The sequence below is a fragment of the Fundulus heteroclitus genome, unplaced genomic scaffold (genome assembly GCF_011125445.2).
Source record: "Fundulus heteroclitus isolate FHET01 unplaced genomic scaffold, MU-UCD_Fhet_4.1 scaffold_41, whole genome shotgun sequence".
NCBI classification, from domain to species: domain Eukaryota; kingdom Metazoa; phylum Chordata; class Actinopteri; order Cyprinodontiformes; family Fundulidae; genus Fundulus; species Fundulus heteroclitus.
Window position 1 is genome coordinate 2,771,792 of NW_023396824.1, and position 23,233 is coordinate 2,795,024.

Here is a 23,233-nt window from a genome sequence, read left to right on the forward strand (position 1 = left end):
TGAATAATTATATTTTAATAGTTTTATCAGTGACTGACCCTCAGCTACCCAGAATCAAACTAAATATATTTCCTATTAATGTTCCACACAGATAAAACAGTAATAGTTCAGTAATAGTACATTTATAAAAGGTCAGAAGACGTTCTGATGGTTTCAACCACATTAGGCCATAGGCTGAAGCTCAAAATGAGGCTAGAAATAGGATTTCGCTCCACTAACCTGGGGACTACTTTTCGACAGCAGTTTTCCAATCTTAAATATGTACTCGAGCTGGGGAAAAAAGTTCTCCATGGGATTCCTGCCAGTATTTGAGAAAATGGGTGCCAAAGGTGGCAGTTTACCCAAAAAAGTGACAAATTTGGGTCTTCTACCATTTTCAAACCCTTGTAACTTTTTTATTATTCAGGCGATCGGACTCAAAATTATGATTCCTACAGACATTCATACTTACTCAGAGCTTATAAAGCGGCAATGTTCTGCGTGCTTTAAGTAAGGAGTTATTCTAAATGAAAAAATACACTTTTTAACAATTTCACAATTGCCCATAATATATCTTTATTGCACATGAAAACTGCAATTCTTTGAATTTTCAATTGAAAAACTCTAATAGCAAGATCTCCTTTTGTGTCTGGTTAACTAATAACTATGAAAAGTGGTGTGAATTTTATCACCTAGCACAGTGATTCCCAACCTGGGGTCCGCGCCCCCCTAGGGGGGGCGCCAGAGATCACAGGGGGGGCGCAGAGCTTTCTCTGCTTTGAGGTGATGAAAATTATGGTTAAAAAAAAGAAAAGAAAATTATGGTTGTGATCATAATTAAAAAATCTGCACACCCAAATCGATTTTACAATATTTATAAATTGTATTAAATATTTTGGTCCAAGGTTGAATAATTTTTGGTTCACGCGTGTCAGTGCAACATCCGGGTCCCGCGGATAGGCAAAAACAGTACTGTTCTCGTCTACTACATCACAAAACGGGTGATTTAGAGCGTACTTTTACTTCGTTTATTTTTGGAATCTAAACAATGCCTACGACTTGTTGTGCTCCCGGTTGCACACAGAGGCATTCCAAATTGTTGGATGTACGTTTCTGTCGTTTACCGAAGGAGGAAGGACGAAGAAAGAAATGGATATTTTCAATGAAAAGAGCGCAGGCACACACTCCCAATGGACTGTGGGAGCCATCATACCACGACAGAATTTGCAGTCTACACTTCATCTCCGGTAAATACAACTTAATTCTGCTCTAGTCATTGTTCTACTTAAATAGCGGCGGAGGGGAGGTGGCGATCGGTAGACGGGGCCGGGAGAAGCGGAGTCGATGCGCAGCGATACGCCCCGTTCACGCCCCGTTCACGCCCCGTTCACGCGCGCTAGTACGTCTGTGTTTACGCTGTGTTTACGCTGCAATGTCGCCAACACCTCACCCATTTTAACAAGACAAAAACACCAAAATAATCTTTTGTATATGTCGCGATACGGAACACTTGGCCAGCATTGCACAGACTCACTCCGTCCCTTCAGGCTTTTGCTGTGTGGATCTGGCAATCTGATACCATCAACCATCAACTTACTCTTAAAACCATCTTGTGATACGTTATCTAAAGAAGAAAAAATACGTGGAGAACTCGTCAGCGACACACTATCAACTGTAGTTAAAGTTGTAAACTTCATCAAAGCTCGCCCTTCTAACAAAATACTTTTTGCCCAGCTGTGCGAGGACGAAGCGCATCAAACACTGCTGCTACACACTGAGGTGAGGTGGTTGTCGCGTGGACTCGTGCTTGTGCGTTTTATTGAGCTACAAGAAAAAATAAAAGAATTCATCCAAGATCACAATCGGCCACTCTTTGAACAACTGACTGACGCGTTTTGGATCAAAGCGGCTTATCTGGCAGACACATTCACTTTGTTCAACGAAACAAACAAGCGGATGCAGGGGCCAGAATCGAACATCATGCTTTGCAAAAACGCCCTGGACGCTTTTGTGCGCAAACTGGAATACAGAGTCACTAAAATGTCAAAGGGGGACTTGCAGCATTTCCCGCTGCTGCTGAAACAGTCTGGTGGCGCCGTGCGTGCGTCTTTGCGCACGGAGTTTACGCGGCACATGAACCTTCTCTGCGATGAGATTCAGAGCCGCTTTGCCGACATGGACCAGTATTTATCCAGAGAATCGTGGGTGTTGGACCCCTACGTTTCCACCCCGAAGGACGTAGAATACATCGGCTGTGAAGACGAGCTTTGTGACCTTCAAGCTGATTCCGTGTCCAAAAGATATTTCCAGGAAAACAGATTTAAAAAGTTCTGGATTGCCAAAGGACACGCTGTCGCTCCCACACTGGCCAAACACGCAACAACCAGGGTTATTCTCCCATTTAGCACTACATGCCTGTCTGAAGCAGCTTTCAGCGCGCTATTAACAATAAAAACTAAAGTCAGAAACAGACTCGATGTTCACTAGGACTTTAGACTGGCTATCACAACAATCAAACCTGACATCGCATCCCTGGTCAAAAATATGCAAGCTCAAGGTACCCATTAGTAACTGAACAAATAAGAAGTAAAAAAAGTTGTAAGTTTAGTACTGGTTTCTGAAACTGTTGTATAATTTTATTTTTTAAGCCAGTAGTTGAGTGTGTATAATCACATGGGACTGTTTTTTTTTTTTTTTTTAGTTTATACTTTATGCATGTTTGTAAATTAGAACTGGAAAATATATTGAAAATGTGGACATGCTCATGAAAGTTAAGCTTAGGTTTGAAGTTTATATGTTAGCTCTCTTTTTTGGAGTTTGTAGTTAATTTCTGTGCACTGTACACCCGTTGACATAAAAAATACATTATTAATCAAAAATAATAAGAACAAAATGACATAGCTGCCATTTATTCTTTATTTTTCAAATAAATAAATGTTCATTACAAATCACTTTAATCTTTTGATACGTTTGTGCGGGCCTGTGTAAGGCTTGGGTGTGCTTGGCTTGTCTTGGACTTCAGCAGGGGGGGCTTTAAGAAATAAAGGTTGGGAACCACTGACCTAGCAGACCAGTTACAATATTGGAAGCAAAACTTTACACAGCTAAAATTTGAACAGTGAAAACTAGGCACAAAGACATTTCTGTTTTTAAACAATGACTTTTGTTGGACCCAGCAAGAGATGTTAAACTTTTTAGGATCACTTCAGGTTGTTACGACTTCAGAATTACAATAGAAAATAGTGTGATGGGTGGTACCCTTCCCTGACGATGTTTCCTCTCCAAAATCTACATTGTCCCACACTAGAACAGTAAAGTTATTACTGGCAAACCCTTGTGGGAGATCCAAACCTCTGGACAACTGAAGCTGAGCAAGACTTGTCTCAAAACCTACAACAGATTCCCAAGATACACAGTGACCAAGTTTACTCACCATATGTACAACCTGAAATGACCCTGTCAAGTGGTGCAGAGTTAAACCAAGTGTTAGAGATTTTGGGGTTTGATTTCTACCTTTTGAGGATAAATAAATAATATCTTGGCAGATTGACAGTAAACGAAGATCAACCTCCTCCGATACATTAACCATGTTAGATAATGTCAATTCATCACTTACACCTATGCACCAAGCAAGTAAATTATACAGTTCAATTGGCACAATCTTTCTAGCTGAGGAAATATTTAGATCCTCAGATGTAGGAGGCCAATTGGCACTCATTTTAGGGGCACTCTTAACTGCTTGTTTAAGAATTATACCTGCACTATAAATGGTTCTGGTATGGTCTCGTTGTGCTGCATATGTACGACCTTCCTGAACTGTCTCTCCACCACTCGACAAAGTATCTTGCGATCCTGATGACTCAGTTTCAGTTGATGAACCCTTGTTGAGAAGTCCTGTAGCTTCTGTAAAAACCATTTCACTCAGGTTTTTCCTCAGAGGCTTGTAGAAATTTAGTTGGGGAAAGTCTTGCCTCAGTCTTTTCTTCAGAAGATCTGATCTGTGAAAAAGTTACAAGGAATAATAAATATATGCTGATGTGAATAATATCAAAAATCTATTAATGAATCATAATTCTATTAATGAATCATAATTACCTGTAACTTCCATGACCATGGTGTTCTCGTATCATTTTCTGGAACAGGGAAGAGAGCTTTTTCATCCTGAAGATTTCCTGTTTTTTAATCAACTGTGCCCGAATTATTTTGTCACAAAATTCTGTGTACAGTGGCATACTCCCAGGCTTTTGGCAGCCTGTATGAAACAATGCAAAATACAGATTAGTTAAAATGCTTACTCAATCTTAAAATTAACAATGATAGAATATCTCATTCAATAAAATTTTATGGTTAAAATGTTTTATGTAAAACTGCATCCAAATGTTTATTCTACATTATTTACTACAATATAATTTCTCTATAAACTGGGCTTCATTTGTAAGAATAATCAACTTTCAAAAACGTTTAACCCCAGAATGTAACCCTACCATCAATATAAGGTTCACTCTCAAGTATTTGTATTTCACATATATTCTACTTGAATTATCTGAAATTCACCTTTCATCACTTGTTGTAGCCACCAGAAATCTTGTATATTCTTTGTAGCACCGTTTGTGGTACCGCACTTCAATTGCGACACAATCTTTTCCACGTACATCCTTGAGGATGGATTCGTCCATTTTCAGTTCAGCTGCTTTAACCAAACTCCCTAGCAAAGAGAGAGTTAAAAAAAGTTCAATCATAAACCAGCTGCCAACAAATAATATAAAATACCTTTTCTCTGTTTTATGAGACTGAACTGGTAGTTGGGTGACAAATTTAAAATCTAACCATTATTTGACAAATGAATGAATTGCCTATCATCACTTCAAGTTCATAATAATGCCTTTTATTATTATTGAGGCCCTACACATAGCCTTCATACGCCTTTTTCTTAATGATATATTCAGGCTTGGGCTGGCACCAATTACACGTGCATTTTTTTTTATTACTTTTGCTTTTGGTTATGAGCCACAAACAAAGATGCAGTCTGCAAATTATCTACTCACCAGCATTTATAGTTTCTGCTTGGACCAATTTATCTTTCTTTGTCATGTGTCCTTCTTTCACAAAGCGGTCAAGCCTCTTGCAAATTATACAGATAGCAGGAAGTACATTGCCAGACCTCGATGATTTAGTCGTGGATCTCAACCGTTTTGGAGATGGTGGCCGGCTAGTCGTGGACGTGGTTGTGGAAGATTCGTGATCAGAATCATTGTTGTCACCACCACATGCTCCCCGTTTTTCTGCTAGTTTTTCAGCACTGGCAATTCGTTTCTTATGGATGAAACGTCTATAACAAGTTGGATGAAAACCAAGTTTGTGTACCTCCAAGAAGCCAGGAAGAGTTTCGTCTGGACAAGCCAGGGTTGACGTGGAATCATCATCATTGTTATTTTTGGCGAATTCGTCATCGTGTACACATACAGCCTCCGCCAACGTGCGGTCGATTCTGTCAATTTCTAGCCACTTACGGGCACATACAACCAGCTTCTTCCAACGAACAACTGTTAGTGGCTGTGTCCGTTCTTTGTCCACTGATGATATGTGTGTGTGATGCATGTATAATCCTCATTTTTCTGGCGTTTTTTGTCTGACCCAACGGGAATACGCTGCTCCACGGGAGAGGCCATGTTTGTTGTTGTTGTTTTCTTTCCGCTCGAAGTGCGAGAGCGTACCTGAATGACGCGCTCTGATTGGCTAACGGCTAGGCGGCTTGATTCGAGTGTAGATTAGCGGTGTGATTACGGTGTGATCAGGCTACCGATATAGTTACACTTTTAAGTAATTACTGTAAAAATACTGGCGCAAAGCGATTGGAGAACTTTTGGTTATGGGCTCAAAATTCACTTAGGATTTTATTGTAGGTATCATTTAGTAGTCCCTAAATAGGTGGAGCGAACCTGAACGATACAGGCTTCAGCCTATGGCCTACATGAGGTTCTTGTCAATTATCACAGAACCAAGAAAACCTGGCATGTTGTCCTGTTTGTTAGACTCTTATTTTGAAAAGCTCAGATAGTATCAGGTGGAGGTTCTGGTTCTCCTCCTGGTCTCCAATAGGAGGTCATGTGACCTACCTGTTCCTCAGCACACCTGCAGCCTCTCGGACGCTCACCGCTCCATCAAGCCCCGCCCCTCCTACACTTGCAGCCAATCCCTGCTCAGCTCTAGGACACAGCAGGACCGGAGAACCAATCACCTCCAAGTATCCTCTGTCCTGGTCCTGCCCCAAGGCATCATGGGGGATGTAGTTCCAGTGAGGCAGGAAGACTGGTCTGTTCATCCACAGGGGAGACGGACAGACCATCTGGAGACAGGTGAGACAGAGACAGGTCCACCAGGTGAGACGGAGACAGGTGAGACGGAAACAGGTAAGACAGAGACAGGTCCACCAGGTGAGACAGAGACAGATGAGGCAGAGACAGGTGAGACAGAGATAGGTGAGACAGAGACAGGTGACACAGAGACAGGTGACACAGAGACAGGTGAGGTAGAGACAGGTAAGACAGAGACAGGTGAGGCAGACAGGTGAGGCAGAGACAGGTCCACCAGGTGAGACAGAGACAGGTGAGGCAGAGACAGGTGAGGAACTGACAGGTCCACCAGGTGAGACGGAGACAGCTGAGGGAGAGACAGCTGAGACAGACACAGGTGAGGCAGAGACAGCTGAGACAGACACAGGTGCACCAGGTGAGACAGAGACAGGTCCATCAGGTGAGACAGAGACAGGTGAGGCTGAGACAGGTGAGGCAGAGTCAGGTGAGGTAGAGAGGTGAGGAAGAGACAGGTGAGACAGAGACAGGCGAGGCAGAGATAGGTGAGACAGGGACAGCTGAGGCAGAGATAGGTGAGACAGGGACAGGTGAGACAGAGACAGGTGAGGCTGAGACAGGTGAGGCAGAGTCAGGTGAGGTAGAGAGGTGAGGAAGAGACAGGTGAAACAGAGACAGGTGAGATAGAGACAGGCGAGGCAGAGATAGGTGAGACAGGGACAGCTGAGGCAGAGATAGGTGAGACAGGGACAGGTGAGACAGAGACAGGTGAGGCAGAGACAGGTGAGACAGAGACAGGTCCATTAGGTGAGACAGAGATAGGTGAGACAGAGACAGGTGAGGCTGAGACAGGTGAGGCTGAGACAGGTGAGGCAGAGTCAGGTGAGGTAGAGAGGTGAGGAAGAGACAGGTGAAACAGAGACAGGTGAGATAGAGACAGGCGAGGCAGAGATAGGTGAGACAGGGACAGCTGAGGCAGAGATAGGTGAGACAGGGACAGGTGAGACAGAGACAGGTGAGGCAGAGACAGGTGAGACAGAGACAGAGACAGGTCCATTAGGTGAGACAGAGATAGGTGAGACAGAGACAGGTGAAACAGAGACAGGTTCACAAGGTGAGACAGAGACAAGTGAGACAGACAGGTGAAGCAGAGACATGTGAGACAGAGACAGGTCCACCAGGTGAGAAAGAGACATGTGAGGCAGAGTCAGGTGAGGCAGAGACAGAGACTTGTCCATTAGGTGAGACTGGCAGGTGAGACAGAGACAGGTCCATCAGGTGAGACAGAGACAGGTCCACCAGATGAGACAGAGACATGTGAGGCAGAGACAGGTCCACCAGATGAGACAGAGACACGTGAGGCAGAGACAGGTCCACTAGGTGAGACAGACATGTGAGGCAGAGACAGGTCCACTAGGTGAGACAGACAGGTGAGACAGAGACAGGTCCACCAGGTGAGACAGAGACATGTTAGGCAGAGACAGGTGAGACAGACAGGTGAGGCAGAGACAGGTGAGACAGAGACAGGTCCACCAGGTGAGACAGAGACATGTGAGGCAGAGACAGGTCCACTAGGTGAGACAGACAGGTGAGACAGAGACAGGTCCACCAGATGAGACAGAGACATGTGAGGCAGACAGGTCCACTAGGTGAGACAGACATGTGAGGCAGAGACAGGTCCACTAGGTGAGACAGACAGGTGAGACAGAGACAGGTCCACCAGGTGAGACAGAGACATGTTAGGCAGAGACAGGTGAGACAGACAGGTGAGGCAGAGACAGGTGAGACAGAGACAGGTCCACCAGGTGAGACAGAGACATGTGAGGCAGAGACAGGTCCACTAGGTGAGACAGACAGGTGAGACAGAGACAGGTCCACTAGGTGAGACAGACAGGTGAGACAGAGACAGGTCCACTAGGTGAGACAGACAGGTGAGACAGAGACAGGTCCACCAGGTGAGACAGAGACATGTGAGGCAGAGACAGGTGAGACAGACAGGTGAGACAGACAGGTGAGACAGAGACAGGTGAGGCAGAGACAGGTGAGACAGACAGGTGAGGCAGAGACAGGTGAGGCAGAGACAAGTGCACCAGGAGAGACAGAGACATGTTAGGCAGAGACAGGTGAGACAGACAGGTGAGGCAGAGACAGGTGAGGCAGAGACAAGTGCACCAGGAGAGACAGAGACATGTTAGGCAGAGACAGGTGAGACAGACAGGTGAGGCAGAGACAGGTGAGGCAGAGACAGGTGCACCAGGAGAGACAGAGACAGGTCCACCAGGTGAGACAGAGACATGTTAGGCAGAGACAGGTGAGACAGACAGGTGAGGCAGAGACAGGTGAGGCAGAGACATGTTAGGCAGAGACAGGTGAGACAGACAGGTGAGGCAGAGACAGGTGAGGCAGAGACAGGTGAGGCAGAGACAAGTGCACCAGGAGAGACAGAGACATGTTAGGCAGAGACAGGTGAGACAGACAGGTGAGGCAGAGACAGGTGAGGCAGAGACAGGTGAGGCAGAGACAAGTGCACCAGGAGAGACAGAGACATGTTAGGCAGAGACAGGTGAGACAGACAGGTGAGGCAGAGACAGGTGAGGCAGAGACAGGTGCACCAGGAGAGACAGAGACAGGTCCACCAGGTGAGACAGAGACATGTTAGGCAGAGACAGGTGAGACAGACAGGTGAGGCAGAGACAGGTGAGACAGAGACAGGTGAGGCATAGCTGCGTTTACATGGACAAAAGTAACCAGAGTAAAGTGCCTCATACTACGGTCTTTATAGGAACAATAAATGTTCCTAAACATCTATTCAGCGTTCCTGCTGTTCTCTTCATGGAGGAACAATGACTGGCTAAATAAATCCTGATTTTCAAAAGTAAATCTTTAAAATTGTAAACGTGAATTAAAGCTGTAGATGGTAATCCTGATCAGAAACACCTTTTGTTTTCTGGGTGAAAGCAGAAAGCAGACCAGAGAGGATGGGGGAGGTTTTTTTTACCTGAGCAGCAGAAAAACAGGTAAGACGTTCTGCAGCAGGTATTCAGAAACTCTACCTTTACTCTATTAAACGGATTTATTGTCCAGTTGAGGAACGTACAACAGAACCCAGGACTTTTTCACATGGTGAAACCAGTGACCCATTCCTATTGGTTCTGTCTTCTGAGCTGCCAGAACGGACCAGAACCAGGTTCTAAGAACTCTGTGATAAAGCTGCAGCCTCAGCAGCACAGGCTGATGATCTTTCTGCCTCACAGAACCACTGGAGGCCACGCTGGTTCTGGTTCTGTCATTCTGATCGGGCCACACTGCCCTGACTGCTGTGTTAGATGGACCCAGATTAAAGATCTGTATAAATATAAAAAGTTCAGCATGAACCTCTGGTCTCAGTCAGAATATATTTTCTCTGAGTCTGATCTCAGCAGTCAGACTGTTTACAGGAGGAATTCCTATCAGCCAGGGCCATAAATGGGTTTAATTGATTAATTCAATGTGACAGTTTTAAGGAAAATCAGGATTTTATTTAGCCAATTAACTCATTGTTCCTCCATGAAGAGAACAGCAGAAACGCTGACTAGACGTTTTAGCAACATTTATTGTTAAATCACTGTAAAGACCATTATATGAGGCACTTTAATTTATTCATTTACTTTTTATCTTAAAGGAGAAGTCCGGTCAAAATCAGAATTCAAACTGCTGAAAGTACTTTAAATATAAAACTACTACATACTGTGCAAAAAAATATACGTTTTTTTAATTCAGAATAATTTTCATTTTATCATGTTTATGTGGAGGAATCCATCTTGGTCAAGAATAGTACTGTCACCTCCCATTTTTTGACGTCACTCGGCGGACCCGCAGTTGAGCAAGTTTCAACGCTCTGTTTGTCACGGCGCACTATTTTCCAACATGGCGACGACTGGTGCTCTGTACGAAGCAGAGAGTGATGAAGTACTAAGTGACAGTGATGGGAGCTCCGTGGAGCTATCATCATCTGATAGCAATATGGATTTTTTTAGAAGAGTTTCTTGACAGAAACCGGACTTTTGACGGAATCCAGCGTACCTATTTCCAGTGCAAACTCAGTTGGGTCCTACAATATATATGTATACACGCGCGTGTGTGTATGTGTGTGTGTGTGTGTGTGTGTGTGCGCGCACTCCACCGCAGCACGGCTTTTCCGGCGCTGCAGCGGAGTGCGCGCACACACACACACAGCGGAGGAGAGATCGCTGAAGTGACTTAAGTTATATATTTGGCCTCTAGTAAAAAGGGCAGGTGGTCATTATTGTATAAATATTAAAATATAAGAGCGTTCCAGCACATGCTGGGGCGGAGGGATACCACATCACATGTGGTATCCCTCCGCCCCTCTGCTCGGTGACCATCCCCGCAAATTCTAAATAAAAAATTCTAAAATAAAAAATAACTTACAGAAAATCCTCGCTCTCATGTCATGTTCAAAACATTCTTCTTCAAAATGGTTGCTGCATATGACGTGTTTTCTCTCTGGCCAGAAGTTAGATGGCAAATCCGCTCTGTTCAAGTTGGCAATCCAGCACCGAGCCCGGTGGCTCATGAATCAGGAAGTTGAAATAAGCAATGTTTTTTCCACTTTTACCAGTTGTGTTGGAACATCCGATGGCCATGCACGTGGGCATTGTTGCTGTAACAATAGGTCTTGGGAATGTCAGTGGTGAAGTCCTCTGGAAATCCGAAAAAATTATTGATGATCGCAGCTGTGTAGAACGGCTCCTATTGACTTTGCATGGAAAGCGGAGAGAAATGCTGTCGCCGCTTCCGCTTTTCCACGCCCCAGGATGTGATGTCAAAGGCCCCTTACTGCCCAAATATGGGCAGTAATGTCTGCCCCCATACACAGTGATTCAGGCGACAATTTATGTTTTTATTTTCTTATTGATTAAAGATAAGTTCTTTAAATAACCACAAACGTATTAGTTTTAGTTATAGCTAATGATACCCTGATTTTTCCTTGTTGACCAGACTTCCCCTTTAAGTTTCAGCACTGCAGTGAAGCCTGCTCTCAGCTAAAGAGGAGCGAGACCCTACAGTGAAACTTTAGCACCATGACGGTAATAATTTTAATTTATTTCTTTAATTTGTTTATGTATTTATTTAATGATCCAGTTATCATTATTTTAGATATGTTTATTATGTTCCATGCTTTACAGTTTTTAAAATGACTTTCATTGTTTTTAAATGCAACATTTCTAAATAACACATCTGGAGCTCTGATCATAAACCATGGTGCTTTTTCTAAGGTTATCATACCATCAGAACCTAACACCGACCCATTCCTACTACCAACACTCTTGGTACTCTTTGTTTTCTGTGGTTGTTTGTATTCCACTATTCAATAAAGTTTTGTTGTTTTAACTTTTCTCACAACGGGCAGCAGCAACGTCTTCTTCTGTGGTTTTAAGGGTCAGAGTTAATTTATTCTGAATAAAGCCTGGTCGGTGTAAAGTTTTACCACGATTAACTGATTTTATGCTGAAATAAACAATGTTTTCAGATTATTTCTCTGTTTCAGTCTGATCAGGGAATTCTGTGCATTTAAACATAGTTACTGAGTTTATTAAGTTTATTCAGTAACACAGAGAATAAACATTTAATCATTTAAACATCCATCAGCCACAGCCACAGCTCTGTTGATCCATCCATTCCTTTAGCTCCTAGCAGTAATGATTTTATGGGATTCTTCATAAATAAAATTGATTCCATTTAAAATAAAATAATTGGCATCCTCCCAAACATGATTACCTCGTCCTCAGTAAGTGAGGCAGCATTGGAGGAATCTTTAGAACCTGCGCAGTGTCTGAACTGTTTAAAAGCAGTAGAGCTTTCTGAGCTATCTAAAATTTTAGCTTCATCTAAACCTTCTACCTGTATGTTAGACCCAATCCCAACCAAGTTGTTTAAGGAGGTATTCCCTCTGATCAGTGGTCCTATTTTAGACATGATTAATCTATCCTTAGTAAATGGATATGTACCACAGGTTTTTAAAGTAGCTGTTATTAAACCTTTACTTAAGAAACCTTCTCTTGATCAGGATGAGTTAGTAAATTACAGACCTATATCTAATCTTCTTTTCTTATCTAAAATTCTTGAGAAAGTAGTTGCTAATCAACTTTGTGAACATTTACAAAGTAATGACCTACTTGAGGAGTTTCAGTCAGGCTTCAGAGCTCATCATAGCACTGAAGCAGCTCTGGTGAAGGTCACTAATGATATTCTCATGGCCTCAGATAATGGACTTGTGTCTATACTTGTCCTGTTAGATCTCAGTGCTGCATTTGATACAGTTGATCACAATATTCTCCTACAAAGACTTGAACATACTGTAGGGATTAAGGGGAAAGCATTAGGCTGGTTTAAATCTTATCTGTCAGACAGATTCCAATTTGTTCATGTTAATAATAAATCTTCCTCAAACTCTAGGGTCACTTGTGGAGTACCACAGGGTTCAGTCCTTGGACCAATTCTCTTTACTTTATATATGCTTCCGATCGGAAAAATTATCAGACAGCATGGGATTAATTTCCACTGTTATGCGGATGCAGTGTTGTAGTCAAGTCACTATGCCTCGAGTCCGAGTCCAGGTTCGAGTCTCCAGTGTTCAAGTCCGAGTCAAGCCCAAGTCGAGTCACTATTGATCCAAGTTCGTGCACCGCTGCGGCTCCGGGTGGCGGGCGGGGTTTGCGCACCGCCGGCCGCCCCCCACCGCAGATGCTGTCACGCATTTTCCTCGCCCGTCCAACGGGCGATTCACGCGAACGCGTTCGGCAGCGCTCCCCCATGACTCGCAAAAAATCTGGTGCAGATCGGTCGATGCAGCGAGGAGATACAGCCGTTGGATAATGATAATGCATTTGGCCACCGGGCCGGACTAAATTGTTCGGCGGGCCGGACAATTTATACCGATTCCTGGACGGTGACTACAAACAGAAAAAAATGGCCGATGACGCCATGAACTGAGCCTGGTTCTGGTTCTGCTGGAGGTTTTTCCTTCCCGCTAATGGGAGTTTTTCTTCCCACTGTCGCTTCATGCTTGCTCAGTATGAGGGATCGCTGCAAAGCCATCAAGAATGCAGACGACTCTCCCTGTGACTCTACGCTTCTCCAGGAGTGAATGCTGCTTGTCGGGACTTTGATGCAATCAACTGGTTTCCTTATATAGGACATTTTTGACCAATCTGTATAATCTGACCCAATCTGTATAATATGATTGAACTTGACTTTGTAAAGTGCCTCGAGATGACATGTTTCATGAATTGGCGCTATATAAATAAAATTGAATTGAATTAAATTGAATTGAATCAGTGGACGGAGAAGGCTTCATCCCTTCAGGACCCAACCTGGATTCTGGGACTCTGGTTGCCAATAAAATCAGTAGAATTCAACCCGTCCTCATAAAGAACGGATCAACGAACCCAAAAGTTCTGTTAGCAGAAAGATTTAACATTTAAATGAAAACCACTGCAGCTAATCTTTATTTTTTAAGGCAATAAAACAAGGGAGGACTTTAAAAGTTATTATTAATTATTATTATTATAATATCGCTGAGGGACAGATGGAGGACAGATGGGTAAGGCTCCGCCCCCTCCTGCTTACCTCACATCTGACGTTGCCGCTGTCATCCATCAACCTCCACTCTCCGCCCCGCCCCTCTCTAAGCCAGCCAATCAGCAGCAGGTTGACCCTGGGCAGCGCCCTTTGACCCGGCAGACTAAGCTCCGCCTCCCTGAGCCAGGCTCGATGCTGATTGGTGCTCCAGGACAGGTTGCTGACACAGGCCAGGTGCTGCTGGGAGAGCAGCTCAGAGACGCTCAGAGGTCTGGAGGCAGAGAGAGAACACCTGTCAGGGTCATGTGACCTGATGTCAGCAGGTGGGCGGGGCCTACAGGTCTGGATGCAGAAAGAACACCTGTCAGGGTCATGTGACCTGATGTCAGCAGGTGGGCGGGGCCTACAGGTCTGGATGCAGAAAGAACACCTGTCAGGGTCATGTGACCTGATGTCAGCAGGTGGGCGGGGCCTACAGGTCTGGATGCAGAAAGAACACCTGTCAGGGTCATGTGACCTGATGTCAGCAGGTGGGCGGGGCCTACAGGTCTGGAGGCGGAAGGAACACCTGTCAGGGTCATGTGACCTGATGTCAGCAGGTGGGCGGGGCCTACAGGTCTGGAGGCAGAGAGAACACCTGTCAGGGTCATGTGACCTGATGTCAGCAGGTGGGCGGGGCCTACAGGTCTGGAGGCAGAGAGAACACCTGTCAGGTCCTAACTGGTTCTGGAGGTCCTAACTGGTTCTGGAGGTCCTAACTTGTTCTGGAGGGCCTAACTGGTTCTGGAGGTTCTCCTTGCTCCTGGAAGTTCTAATTACTCCTGGTTCTGGAGGGCCGTAATTGGTCTGGAGGTCCTAACTGGTTTTGGAGGTTCTAACTTCTCCTGGTTCCGGATGTTCTAACTTCTCCTGGTTCTGGAGGATCTAAGTGGCTCTGGAGGTTCTGACTGGTTCTGGAGGTCCACTGAGGACTCACCTGTAGCTGACAGGTAGGCTGCAGGTGAGGCAGCTCTTCTCCTGGTTCTGGAGGTTCTGACTGGTTCTGGAGGTCCACTGGGGACTCACCTGTAGCTGACAGGTAGGCCACAGGTGAGGCAGCTCTTCTCCTGGTTCTGGAGGTTCTAACTGGTTCTGGAGGTTCTAACTGGTTCTGTGGCTTCTAACTGGTTCTGGAGGTTCTGACTGGTTCTGGAGGTCCACTGAGGACTCACCTGTAGCTGACATGTAGGCCACAGGTGAGGCAGCTCTTCTCCTGGTTCTGGATGTTCTAACTTCTCCTGGTTCTGGAGGTTCTAACTGGTTCTGGAGGTTCTAACTGGTTCTGTGGGTTCTAACTGGTTCTGGAGGTTCTGACTGGTTCTGGAGGTCCATTGAGGACTCACCTGTAGCTGACAGGTAGGCCCCAGGTGAGGCAGCTCTTCTCCTGGTTCTGGAGGTTCTAACTAGTTCTGAAGGTTCTAACTGGTTCTGGAGGTTCTGACTGGTTCTGGAGGTTCTGACTGGTTCTGGAGGTCCACTGAGAACTCACCTGTAGCTGACAGGTAGGCTGCAGGTGAGGCAGCTCTTCTCCTGGTTCTGGAGGTTCTAACTGGTTCTGGGGGTTCTAACTTCTCCTGGTTCTGGAGGATCTAAGTGGTTCTGGAGGTTCTGACTGGTTCTGGAGGTCCACTGGGGACTCACCTGTAGCTGACAGGTAGGCTGCAGGTGAGGGAGCTCTTCTCCTGGATCTTCTCCACCGCGCTCACGCTCAGCTGCTCCACCCTGTGGTCACATGATGCACCTGCAGCACAGCAGACCCCGTTACCATGGTACCAAACACCTGAGCCGTCCAGAACCTGACCCAAAACTGAGGGTTGAAATCCCATCATTGGACCCGTTGGACTCTGTGGACCTGGACTAGCAGAACCAGAACAGAACCGTTTACCTGCTGGTGATTGGTGAGCAGCAGAGGGGGCGGAGCCACAGGCAGCAGCACTCAGGTGTTCCTGGACAAAGGTGAAGAAGTTCTTCAGCCATATGGACTCCTGCAGACACACAGCAGACGGGTCAGAACAGACTGGGTCAGCTGGTTCTGATCCAATACCAGGATGAGGCGGAACCAGTCAGCTAAGATCCAGTCAGAGTTTCCTGCTGCCTGGAGGAAGACCTCATGTCCTGTAGAACTTCTGTCATGAGGTGGAGACCGGTTCTGTGGAGCCAGGCCCGGTTCAGACCGGTTCTGTGGAGCCAGGCTCGGTTCAGACCGGTTCTGTGGAGCCAGGCTCGGTTCAGACCGGTTCTGTAGAGCCAGGCCCGGTTCAGACCGGTTCTATGGAGCCAGGCCCGGTTCAGACCGGTTCTATGGAGCCAGGCCCGGTTCAGACCGGTTCTGTAGAGCCAGGCCCGGTTCAGACTGCTTTTTACGGACCAACTCCCAGTTTTGGTCCGTGAGGCAGACACCCCGTCTACTTTTAAGACTAATCTTAAAACTTTCCTTTGTGACAAAGCTTCTAGTCAGAGTGGCTCATGTTACCCTGAGCTACCTCTATAGTTATGCTGCTATAGGCTTAGGCTGCTGGAGGACATCAGGGTCTATTTCTCTCTCTCTACTGATTTCTACTGTTCTTCAGTCTACTGTTCTCCAGTTTTGCATTGTATTACATTGAAATGACTGTCGTCATTTCAGCTTTTAACTTTTTGCTCTCTCTTTTATCTTCATAGAAGGTACACCTGGTCTGACATTCTGTTAACTGTGACATCATCAGGGGAGGCAGATCATCCTCTATTACCATCTAACATAGAAAGTACTCCTGGGTCAATGTGAGCTTCTGAGCTTTCTGTGTCTCTGCTCTGTCTTCTCTAACATAGAAAGTACTCCTGGGTCAATGTGAGCTTCTGAGCTTTCTGTGTCTCTGCTCTGTCTTCTCTAAGCCCCAGTGGGTGGAGGCAGATGAGCGTTCACACTGAGCCTGGTTCTGGTTCTGCTGGAGGTTCTCCTTCCCCCTAACGGGTGTTTTTTCTTCCCACTGTCGCTTCATGCATGCTCAGTATGAGGGATTGCAGCAAAGCCATGTACAATGCAGATGACTCTCCCTGTAGCTCTACGGTTCCCCAAGAGTGAATGCTGATTGTCGGGACTTTGAAGCAATCAACTGGTTTCCTTATATAGGACATTTTTGACCAATCTGTATAATCTGACCCAATCTGTATAATCTGACTGGTCCTGTAGTAGAGCAGCTCTTCCTTTCTACTTGTGAATAAACTAAAGATGCTGATGGACTATCAGTAAAATAACTCAGTCCTCCTGGTAGGACTGAGAAGGAAGCTGGTCAGCACCTACAGGAACCTGGATCGGTTTAACAAGAGTAGTGTAAATGGGGCTATAAAGATTATATGCTGACCTCTGATTGAGTCTCTAGTTGTTCTACAACAGAACCACGTTGTTCCATAACAGAACCATGATACAGAATAAAACCAGTGGTGGATACAGGCGGGGGCGCGCACCACCCTTTGGAAACCAAAGTATTTTTTAGAGCCTGAAATTTTAAACATCCTTCATAGAATTAATAGCCAGTACCTGTCATCTACAACGCGCTGACGCCGGCACGGTGGTCCAGACTCCTGATATCTGAGCAGACCCGCCGGCATGGGCAGGCATTGGGGAGAAGCTGTACTTTCTTTTCTTTTTTAACTTTGGAGTGGCCATCGCTCTGTTAGTACTATATTTGATGTGTCAATCATACAATTCAACCAATCAAACCAACGACTGAGACAACATGCTAGCCAATTACAGCTGGAGAGGGGCGGGTCGCTTGGTCATAGAAATAGCCTTCAGAGAGAAGCTGCGGCTCCGCTGTAGTCACCGTCGGTGTCGGTGGTCCGGGATGAATATTCAGTCTTATTACCAAATAATTACAAGAAGTAACAAAGAAGCAAAGGAGAGTGATCTGGAAACAGCACTATTAATTTCTGTTTGAAACGTCAGCATTGAAGTCAACACTGGAGTAAACATTCACACTAGGAGGGTTAGCTAGAGAGCTAGGAGGGTTAGCTAGGACAGCTAGGAGGGTTAGCTAGTACAACTAGGAGGATTAGCTAGACAGCTAGGAGGGTTAGCTAGCTAAACAGCTAGGAGGGTTAGCTAGGACAGCTAACCCGGTTAGCTAGGACAGCTAGGAGGGTTAGCTAGCTAGACAGCTAGAAGGGTTAGCTAGACAGCTAGAAGGGTTAGCTAGACAGCTAGGAGGGTTAGCTAGACAGCTAGGAGGATTAGCTAGACAGCTAGGAGGGTTAGCTAGACAGCTAGGAGGGTTATCTAGACAGCTAGGAGGGTTAGCTAGACAGCTAGGAGGGTTATCTAGACAGCTAGGAGGGTTAGCTAGCTAGACAGCTAGAAGGGTTAGCTAGACAGCTAGGAGGGTTAGCTAGACAGCTAGGAGGGTTAGCTAGCTAAACAGCTAGGAGGGTTAGCTAGACAGTTAGGAGGGTTAGCTAGAGGAGCAGAACCAAGCAGGAAAACTGCCAAACTGAAGAAACGTGGGTTACTGTAGGCAGAAGGAACTCTGCTTTGTTCTGATTCTTGTTCTCCTAGCTGCTGTAATTACAGAACCTCTTCTAGTATGAATTTTTATTTCAGTCAGTGTTCAGCCTGACACCAGCGCTCATGTTTATGTATGCTAATGCTTGACTTTTGAGTCAGCTCTACAGGTTGCTGTATCTCACTGTTAGTTTCCAGACCAAACCAGCATAAAACCTGCCCAACTAAAAAGAAAAAAAACAAGCCCAAATCTAAAACTCTCTGTTGTTAAAAGCACAGAAATATTAAACACATCAGAACATGCCACAATGTACACAAAATGTAATAATAATATAATATAGTAATATATTATATTATTATTACTTATTTATTATAAGTATAAATATTATTATATGTATTGTTATTAATATTACTTATTATATTATTATTATTATTCATATATTATTTATTATTACACAATGACTGTGGGCGACTGTGGCTTGATGGGTTGAGTGAGTAGTCGTCTGGCAATCAGAAGGTTGTGGGTTCGATTCCAGCTTCCCCTTGCCACATTTCGATGTGCCCCTGGGCAAGGCTCTTAACCCCAAATTGCCTACCGAGCTGCGTCTCTGTGTATGGGGAGTGTTAGCCTAGTGGTTAGAGAAGCGCGCTTGCACTCAGAGAAGGATGCTAGTACCCGGTTCGATCCCCACTGCCTGCACTCTGGGTCCCTGAGCAAGACCCTTAACCCCTGATTGCTCCCCAGGCGCCGCACATGGCAGCCCACTGCTCCCCTAGGGGATGGGTTAAGATGCAGAGAACACATTTCATTATAATGTATGTTTCAATGACAATAAAGATGATATTACTACTACTATTATTACACAAAATGTACAATCAGGCAACCAAATAACACACAAGATCACTTTAACAATCATGATATATCAAAAAAACACAACTTTTAACACCAGAAACAAAACAAAAGCTTTTATCAATAGCTTCCCAGAAGCTATTGATAAAAGCTTTATATTAAGGTAGATTTACATGAGTTGTAAATCTACCTTAATATAAACGTAATTTCTCTTACAGAATATAGCTCAATCAAACATTTGTCTTTCACAGCCATGAAATGTTTTAAGTTGATCAGTAGAACTCAAACCCTCTAGGGGCGTTTACATTGACCAATACAATTTCATAGTGACACTTGATTAACTATTATTCTTTTCTTGTTTTATTATAACAATCAATATTATTGATTATAACTACTATTCATTGATGATGTCAGATTCGACTCGTTTAAAAAATAAATTGACCAGTAAAATTAGTTCAATGAGATGGCATTTTATTAGAAGGGTTTTAGTTTTCTTCCAGACATAGACAACTATTTAGATATATATTTTGTTATTAATTCTTTCTAAAAGCCCAACAAATGTCATGAAAAGCTTCCCAAATTTTTACATCCTGCCCATAAGCCATTTTAGTTCCAGCTCATTGTGTTCAAAAGAAGCCTAATTGGGTGGAAACCCGCCTAATTTGGTAACACTGAAAATCACATACACTTTTTGTTTGTGATCTTTTAGATTTTGGGATTTTATTGAGAGTTTGTTACTTAGCACTGTAGGAGTTGTCACAGAGCCACTGTTCAGCCTGAAGCATATAAAATGCTTTTTTTTTTTCAATGCCCCCCCCCCCTTACTATAATAGAATAGTAAGACTTCAGTAATAAAAGTCTTACTGTTCTATTATAGGCTTATGACTTAACTTCACCATACATGTTAATCGGTTTAACTTACTTTAAAGTATTTTTTATCTCAACATAGTTTATCTCGTTAAAATATATTCAAAACTCCTTTATCACTTGTTATTGTTTCACCGTGTCCCGTCTACGGTGAAGCACCCTCGGTGGACCCAGTTCGTTTTACCCAGTCAGGCGACCCCCACTTACTTTTTACCTTGAATGTAGGACGCATAAAACAGACAAGTATGCTTTTAGTTATATTTTATCTAAGTAAAGACAGAGAAATAGTTACAGTCACACCAGCGCTGATGGGCCCCTGATCGGCAGGAGGCCTCGAGTGCTCATCACACAAACATTATAAAGGGATCCAGGTACACACCCATGCAGGGCGGTACACATCCAAACTGTGACATCAGCAGGGAAGCTGTGTCACCTCCGGGGTGGTATCTGATAGATATGTGCCAATCTTTTGGGTCGGTGCCATCTAAGTGTGCCATGCAGTTCTGGGATAAACAGCTCGTTCCACTTGACCTCGTTGATATCCTAACACACTTGAACCATAACAAACTGTTCTAAGTCCTTGGGTCTTTTTAAGTCTTTTTTCCTCAATATAGTTTATCTGGGTAAAATATATTGTTAAAATACATGTATATTAAAAAATAATTTGTCATTTGAACCATACCAAACTGTTCTTAAGTCCTTGGGTCTTTTTATTCCATTTTACTAAATAAATATAATTTCTGGAAATAAAGTAAATCTTTGTTTGATTGATTGATGCTGGACTGCTGAAGCGACTAAATTGACTGTGAACTGCTGAAACCCAAAATGAACTCTGCACGGGAATAGCACACTGTCTATTTCCCCTGCATTGTCTACTTTGTTTTTCATTTCAATTGTTTACATAAATCGCTGCTGCATCTTTATCCTGAAAATTAGTGCAATCTACTGTGATTTTTAGAGTGATTTCTAGAGTGATTCTTTTCAAGCTGTATGTAAACAAAATTTCGTTCTGTACGCACACTGTGCATACAAAATGACAATAAAGATATCTATCTATCTATCTATCTATCTATCTATCTATCTATCTATCTATCTATCTGATTGTTGATAAGGATAATTTTTTCTTCAAACTACTTTTTAACCTTGTGCATGCTGTAAAAACCGAGAGATTTTGGCTTAAAATCCTTTTTTAATTACAATAATGTAATCATGCTAATAAAACTTATGTTCATCCATTAAAATGATTATCAATTAAAAAACCCTTAAATGAATAATTATGGTAGTGTGAAAGAGTAAAGATGGCATTTTTTGGTCATTTAGCCTCACATTGTCTTGACATGAACCTTAGGGGCCCACCCCCCTTTGAAACATCCTGGATCCGCCCCTGCAAACGGTTCTATTATAGAACTGTTTTAGTCTCTTCCCTGATTTCCAGAACCAGTGAATTCAGAGACAATCAGGATTAAACCAGCAGGTTATTTTCTGCATTAAATGAATTTACGTCACATTAATGTTGTTTTAAATATTTATTCTGATCCACACCGGTTCTGACTGAGGTTCTGATCATCAACCCCCGACCCATCCACACCTTCAGCCCTACCTTCCTCCCCCCTCACAGTCACACCAATGCAGGTGAGAGGTCAGCTGACGAGGCTGAAACAGAGGAAAGCCTCTGGACCGGACGGCATCCCCCCCAGGCTGCTGAGGACCTGTGCAGAGGAGCTCTGTGAAGTCCTCAGCTACATCTACAACCTGAGCCTCAGCCTGGGGGTGGTGCCCACCCTGTGGAAGACCTCCTGTGTAGTACCGGTTCCCAAAACGCCGCATGCCAGGGAACCGGCCCACTTCAGACCAGTTACCTCCCACATGATGAAGACCATGGAGCGCCTCATCCTCTGATGAAGACAATGGAGCGTCTCATCCTCTGATGAAGACCATGGAGTGCCTCATCCTCTGATGAAGACCATGGAGCGCCTCATCCTCTGATGAAGACCATGGAGCGCCTCATCCTCTGATGAAGACCATGGAGCGCCTCATCCTCTGATGAAGACCATGGAGCGCCTCATCCTCTGATGAAGACCATGGAGCGCCTCATCCTAGCACACCTGCGCACCGTGGTGAGCCCCACCCTGGACCTGCTGCAAACATCTGGCTGCCTGGACCATGGACTACCTCACTGACCATAGACTATATATATATATATATATATATATATATATATATATATATATATATATATATATATATATATATATATATATATAGCCTGTGTTGCCACTCTGCAGCTTTAGTGTGTCCAGTTTTGCAACATGGTGCAGCCTTAGTTTATAGAAGGCAGATACAAGTAGTGAAATCAGCCTGAATACATTTCCATGCAGCACAGGAATGAGGCATCTTCTCTGATCCACGTTCACAATAACAGAACTCAACTTTTTTCTGCCACACACAATATGGCGGTGACGTTGACGTGCGAACCTGCGCCCTATGACGCGTCTACGTATATATGTCTATGCTCACACACATGTATAATGTCTATGGTGGTACTGACCGCCTCGCTGCTGGGTCCGAACCGGTCCAGGAACTCCTGCAGGGAGTCCATCTCCGCCTCCAGGACCCGCCGAACCGGCCTGGAGGATCTGGGTCCGAACCGGCCTGGAGGATCTGGGTCTGTGCAGAACCGGTCCCGGTCTCTCTCCCTGCGAACCGAACCGGGTCACAGTATCTGGGTTTCTGCAGAACTCTGGTGTTGGACCTGAACAAGCCGCTAAAACTTCCTCTTCTTCTGGCTGTAATGGCGGCTGGTGGACCAGCTACTGGGTTCGGTACCGCCACCTGCTGGACGGGAGTCCAGACAGGACCCAAAGCCTCCAGTGATACCAGTGACCCGGTCCAGTCTGCTGGGTTCCCTCTGACAGAAACTTTCTACAACGGTGCTGCTCAGTGACCCGGTTCTGATTAGAATGGACCCAGTTATATAAACCTGGACCCATATATATAAACTCCATGTGGTTCTGGAAAGGTTCTGGACGGGTTCTGACCTGAAGCAATTAAAGTTCTCAGATAAACTGTCCTGGTGCTGGTTCTGTGGACCCGCTGGTGGAGCAGCAAGAACCAGAACCAGAACCT

At 44.6% G+C, this 23,233-nt stretch overlaps 2 protein-coding genes across 5 annotated transcripts in view; both read right to left on the reverse strand.

Moving 5' to 3' along the window:
• LOC105923631 (CST complex subunit CTC1) overlaps positions 1–23,233 on the reverse strand; it is a 75,142-nt gene that overhangs the window by 38,324 nt on the left and 13,585 nt on the right. Inside the window, exons 1-6 of one of the 4 annotated variants that reach the window (XM_036131071.1) lie at positions 22,656–22,912; positions 15,799–15,898; positions 15,596–15,654; positions 14,940–14,980; positions 13,923–14,145; positions 6,096–6,325 (exon numbers count right to left, since the gene is read on the reverse strand). In XM_036131071.1, coding sequence (XP_035986964.1) covers positions 6,096–6,325; positions 13,923–14,145; positions 14,940–14,980; positions 15,596–15,654; positions 15,799–15,898; positions 22,656–22,706 — 704 coding nt within the window. In that variant the 5' untranslated portion in view covers positions 22,707–22,912. Of the gene's footprint in view, positions 1–6,095; positions 6,326–13,922; positions 14,146–14,939; positions 14,981–15,554; positions 15,655–15,798; positions 15,899–22,655; positions 22,913–23,233 lie in introns of those variants that run through there. The other 3 variants (XM_036131069.1, XM_036131070.1, XM_036131072.1) reach the window with 3 other exon arrangements.
• LOC118560224 lies at positions 2,662–5,735 on the reverse strand. The gene is made up of 4 exons (XM_036131111.1): positions 5,025–5,735; positions 4,534–4,684; positions 4,075–4,231; positions 2,662–3,977 (listed from the first exon to the last, which is right to left on the reverse strand). The coding sequence occupies exons 2-4, from the start codon at positions 4,631–4,633 to the stop codon at positions 3,185–3,187; spliced, it is 1,050 nt and encodes a 349-aa protein (XP_035987004.1). The 5' UTR covers positions 4,634–4,684; positions 5,025–5,735; the 3' UTR covers positions 2,662–3,184.

What these genes read in the sequence shown, in the direction of transcription:
- LOC118560224 (XM_036131111.1), bottom strand. Translation starts at nt 4,633, where the DNA reads ATGTACGTGGAAAAGATTGTGTCGCAATTGAAGTGCGGTACCACAAAC. An exon ending in GCTACAACAAGTGATGAAAG is followed by an intron (nt 4,232 to 4,533) that starts GTGAATTTCAGA and finishes TGTTTCATACAG; the next exon opens with GCTGCCAAAAGCCTGGGAGT. An exon ending in CATGGTCATGGAAGTTACAG is followed by an intron (nt 3,978 to 4,074) that starts GTAATTATGATT and finishes ACTTTTTCACAG; the next exon opens with ATCAGATCTTCTGAAGAAAA.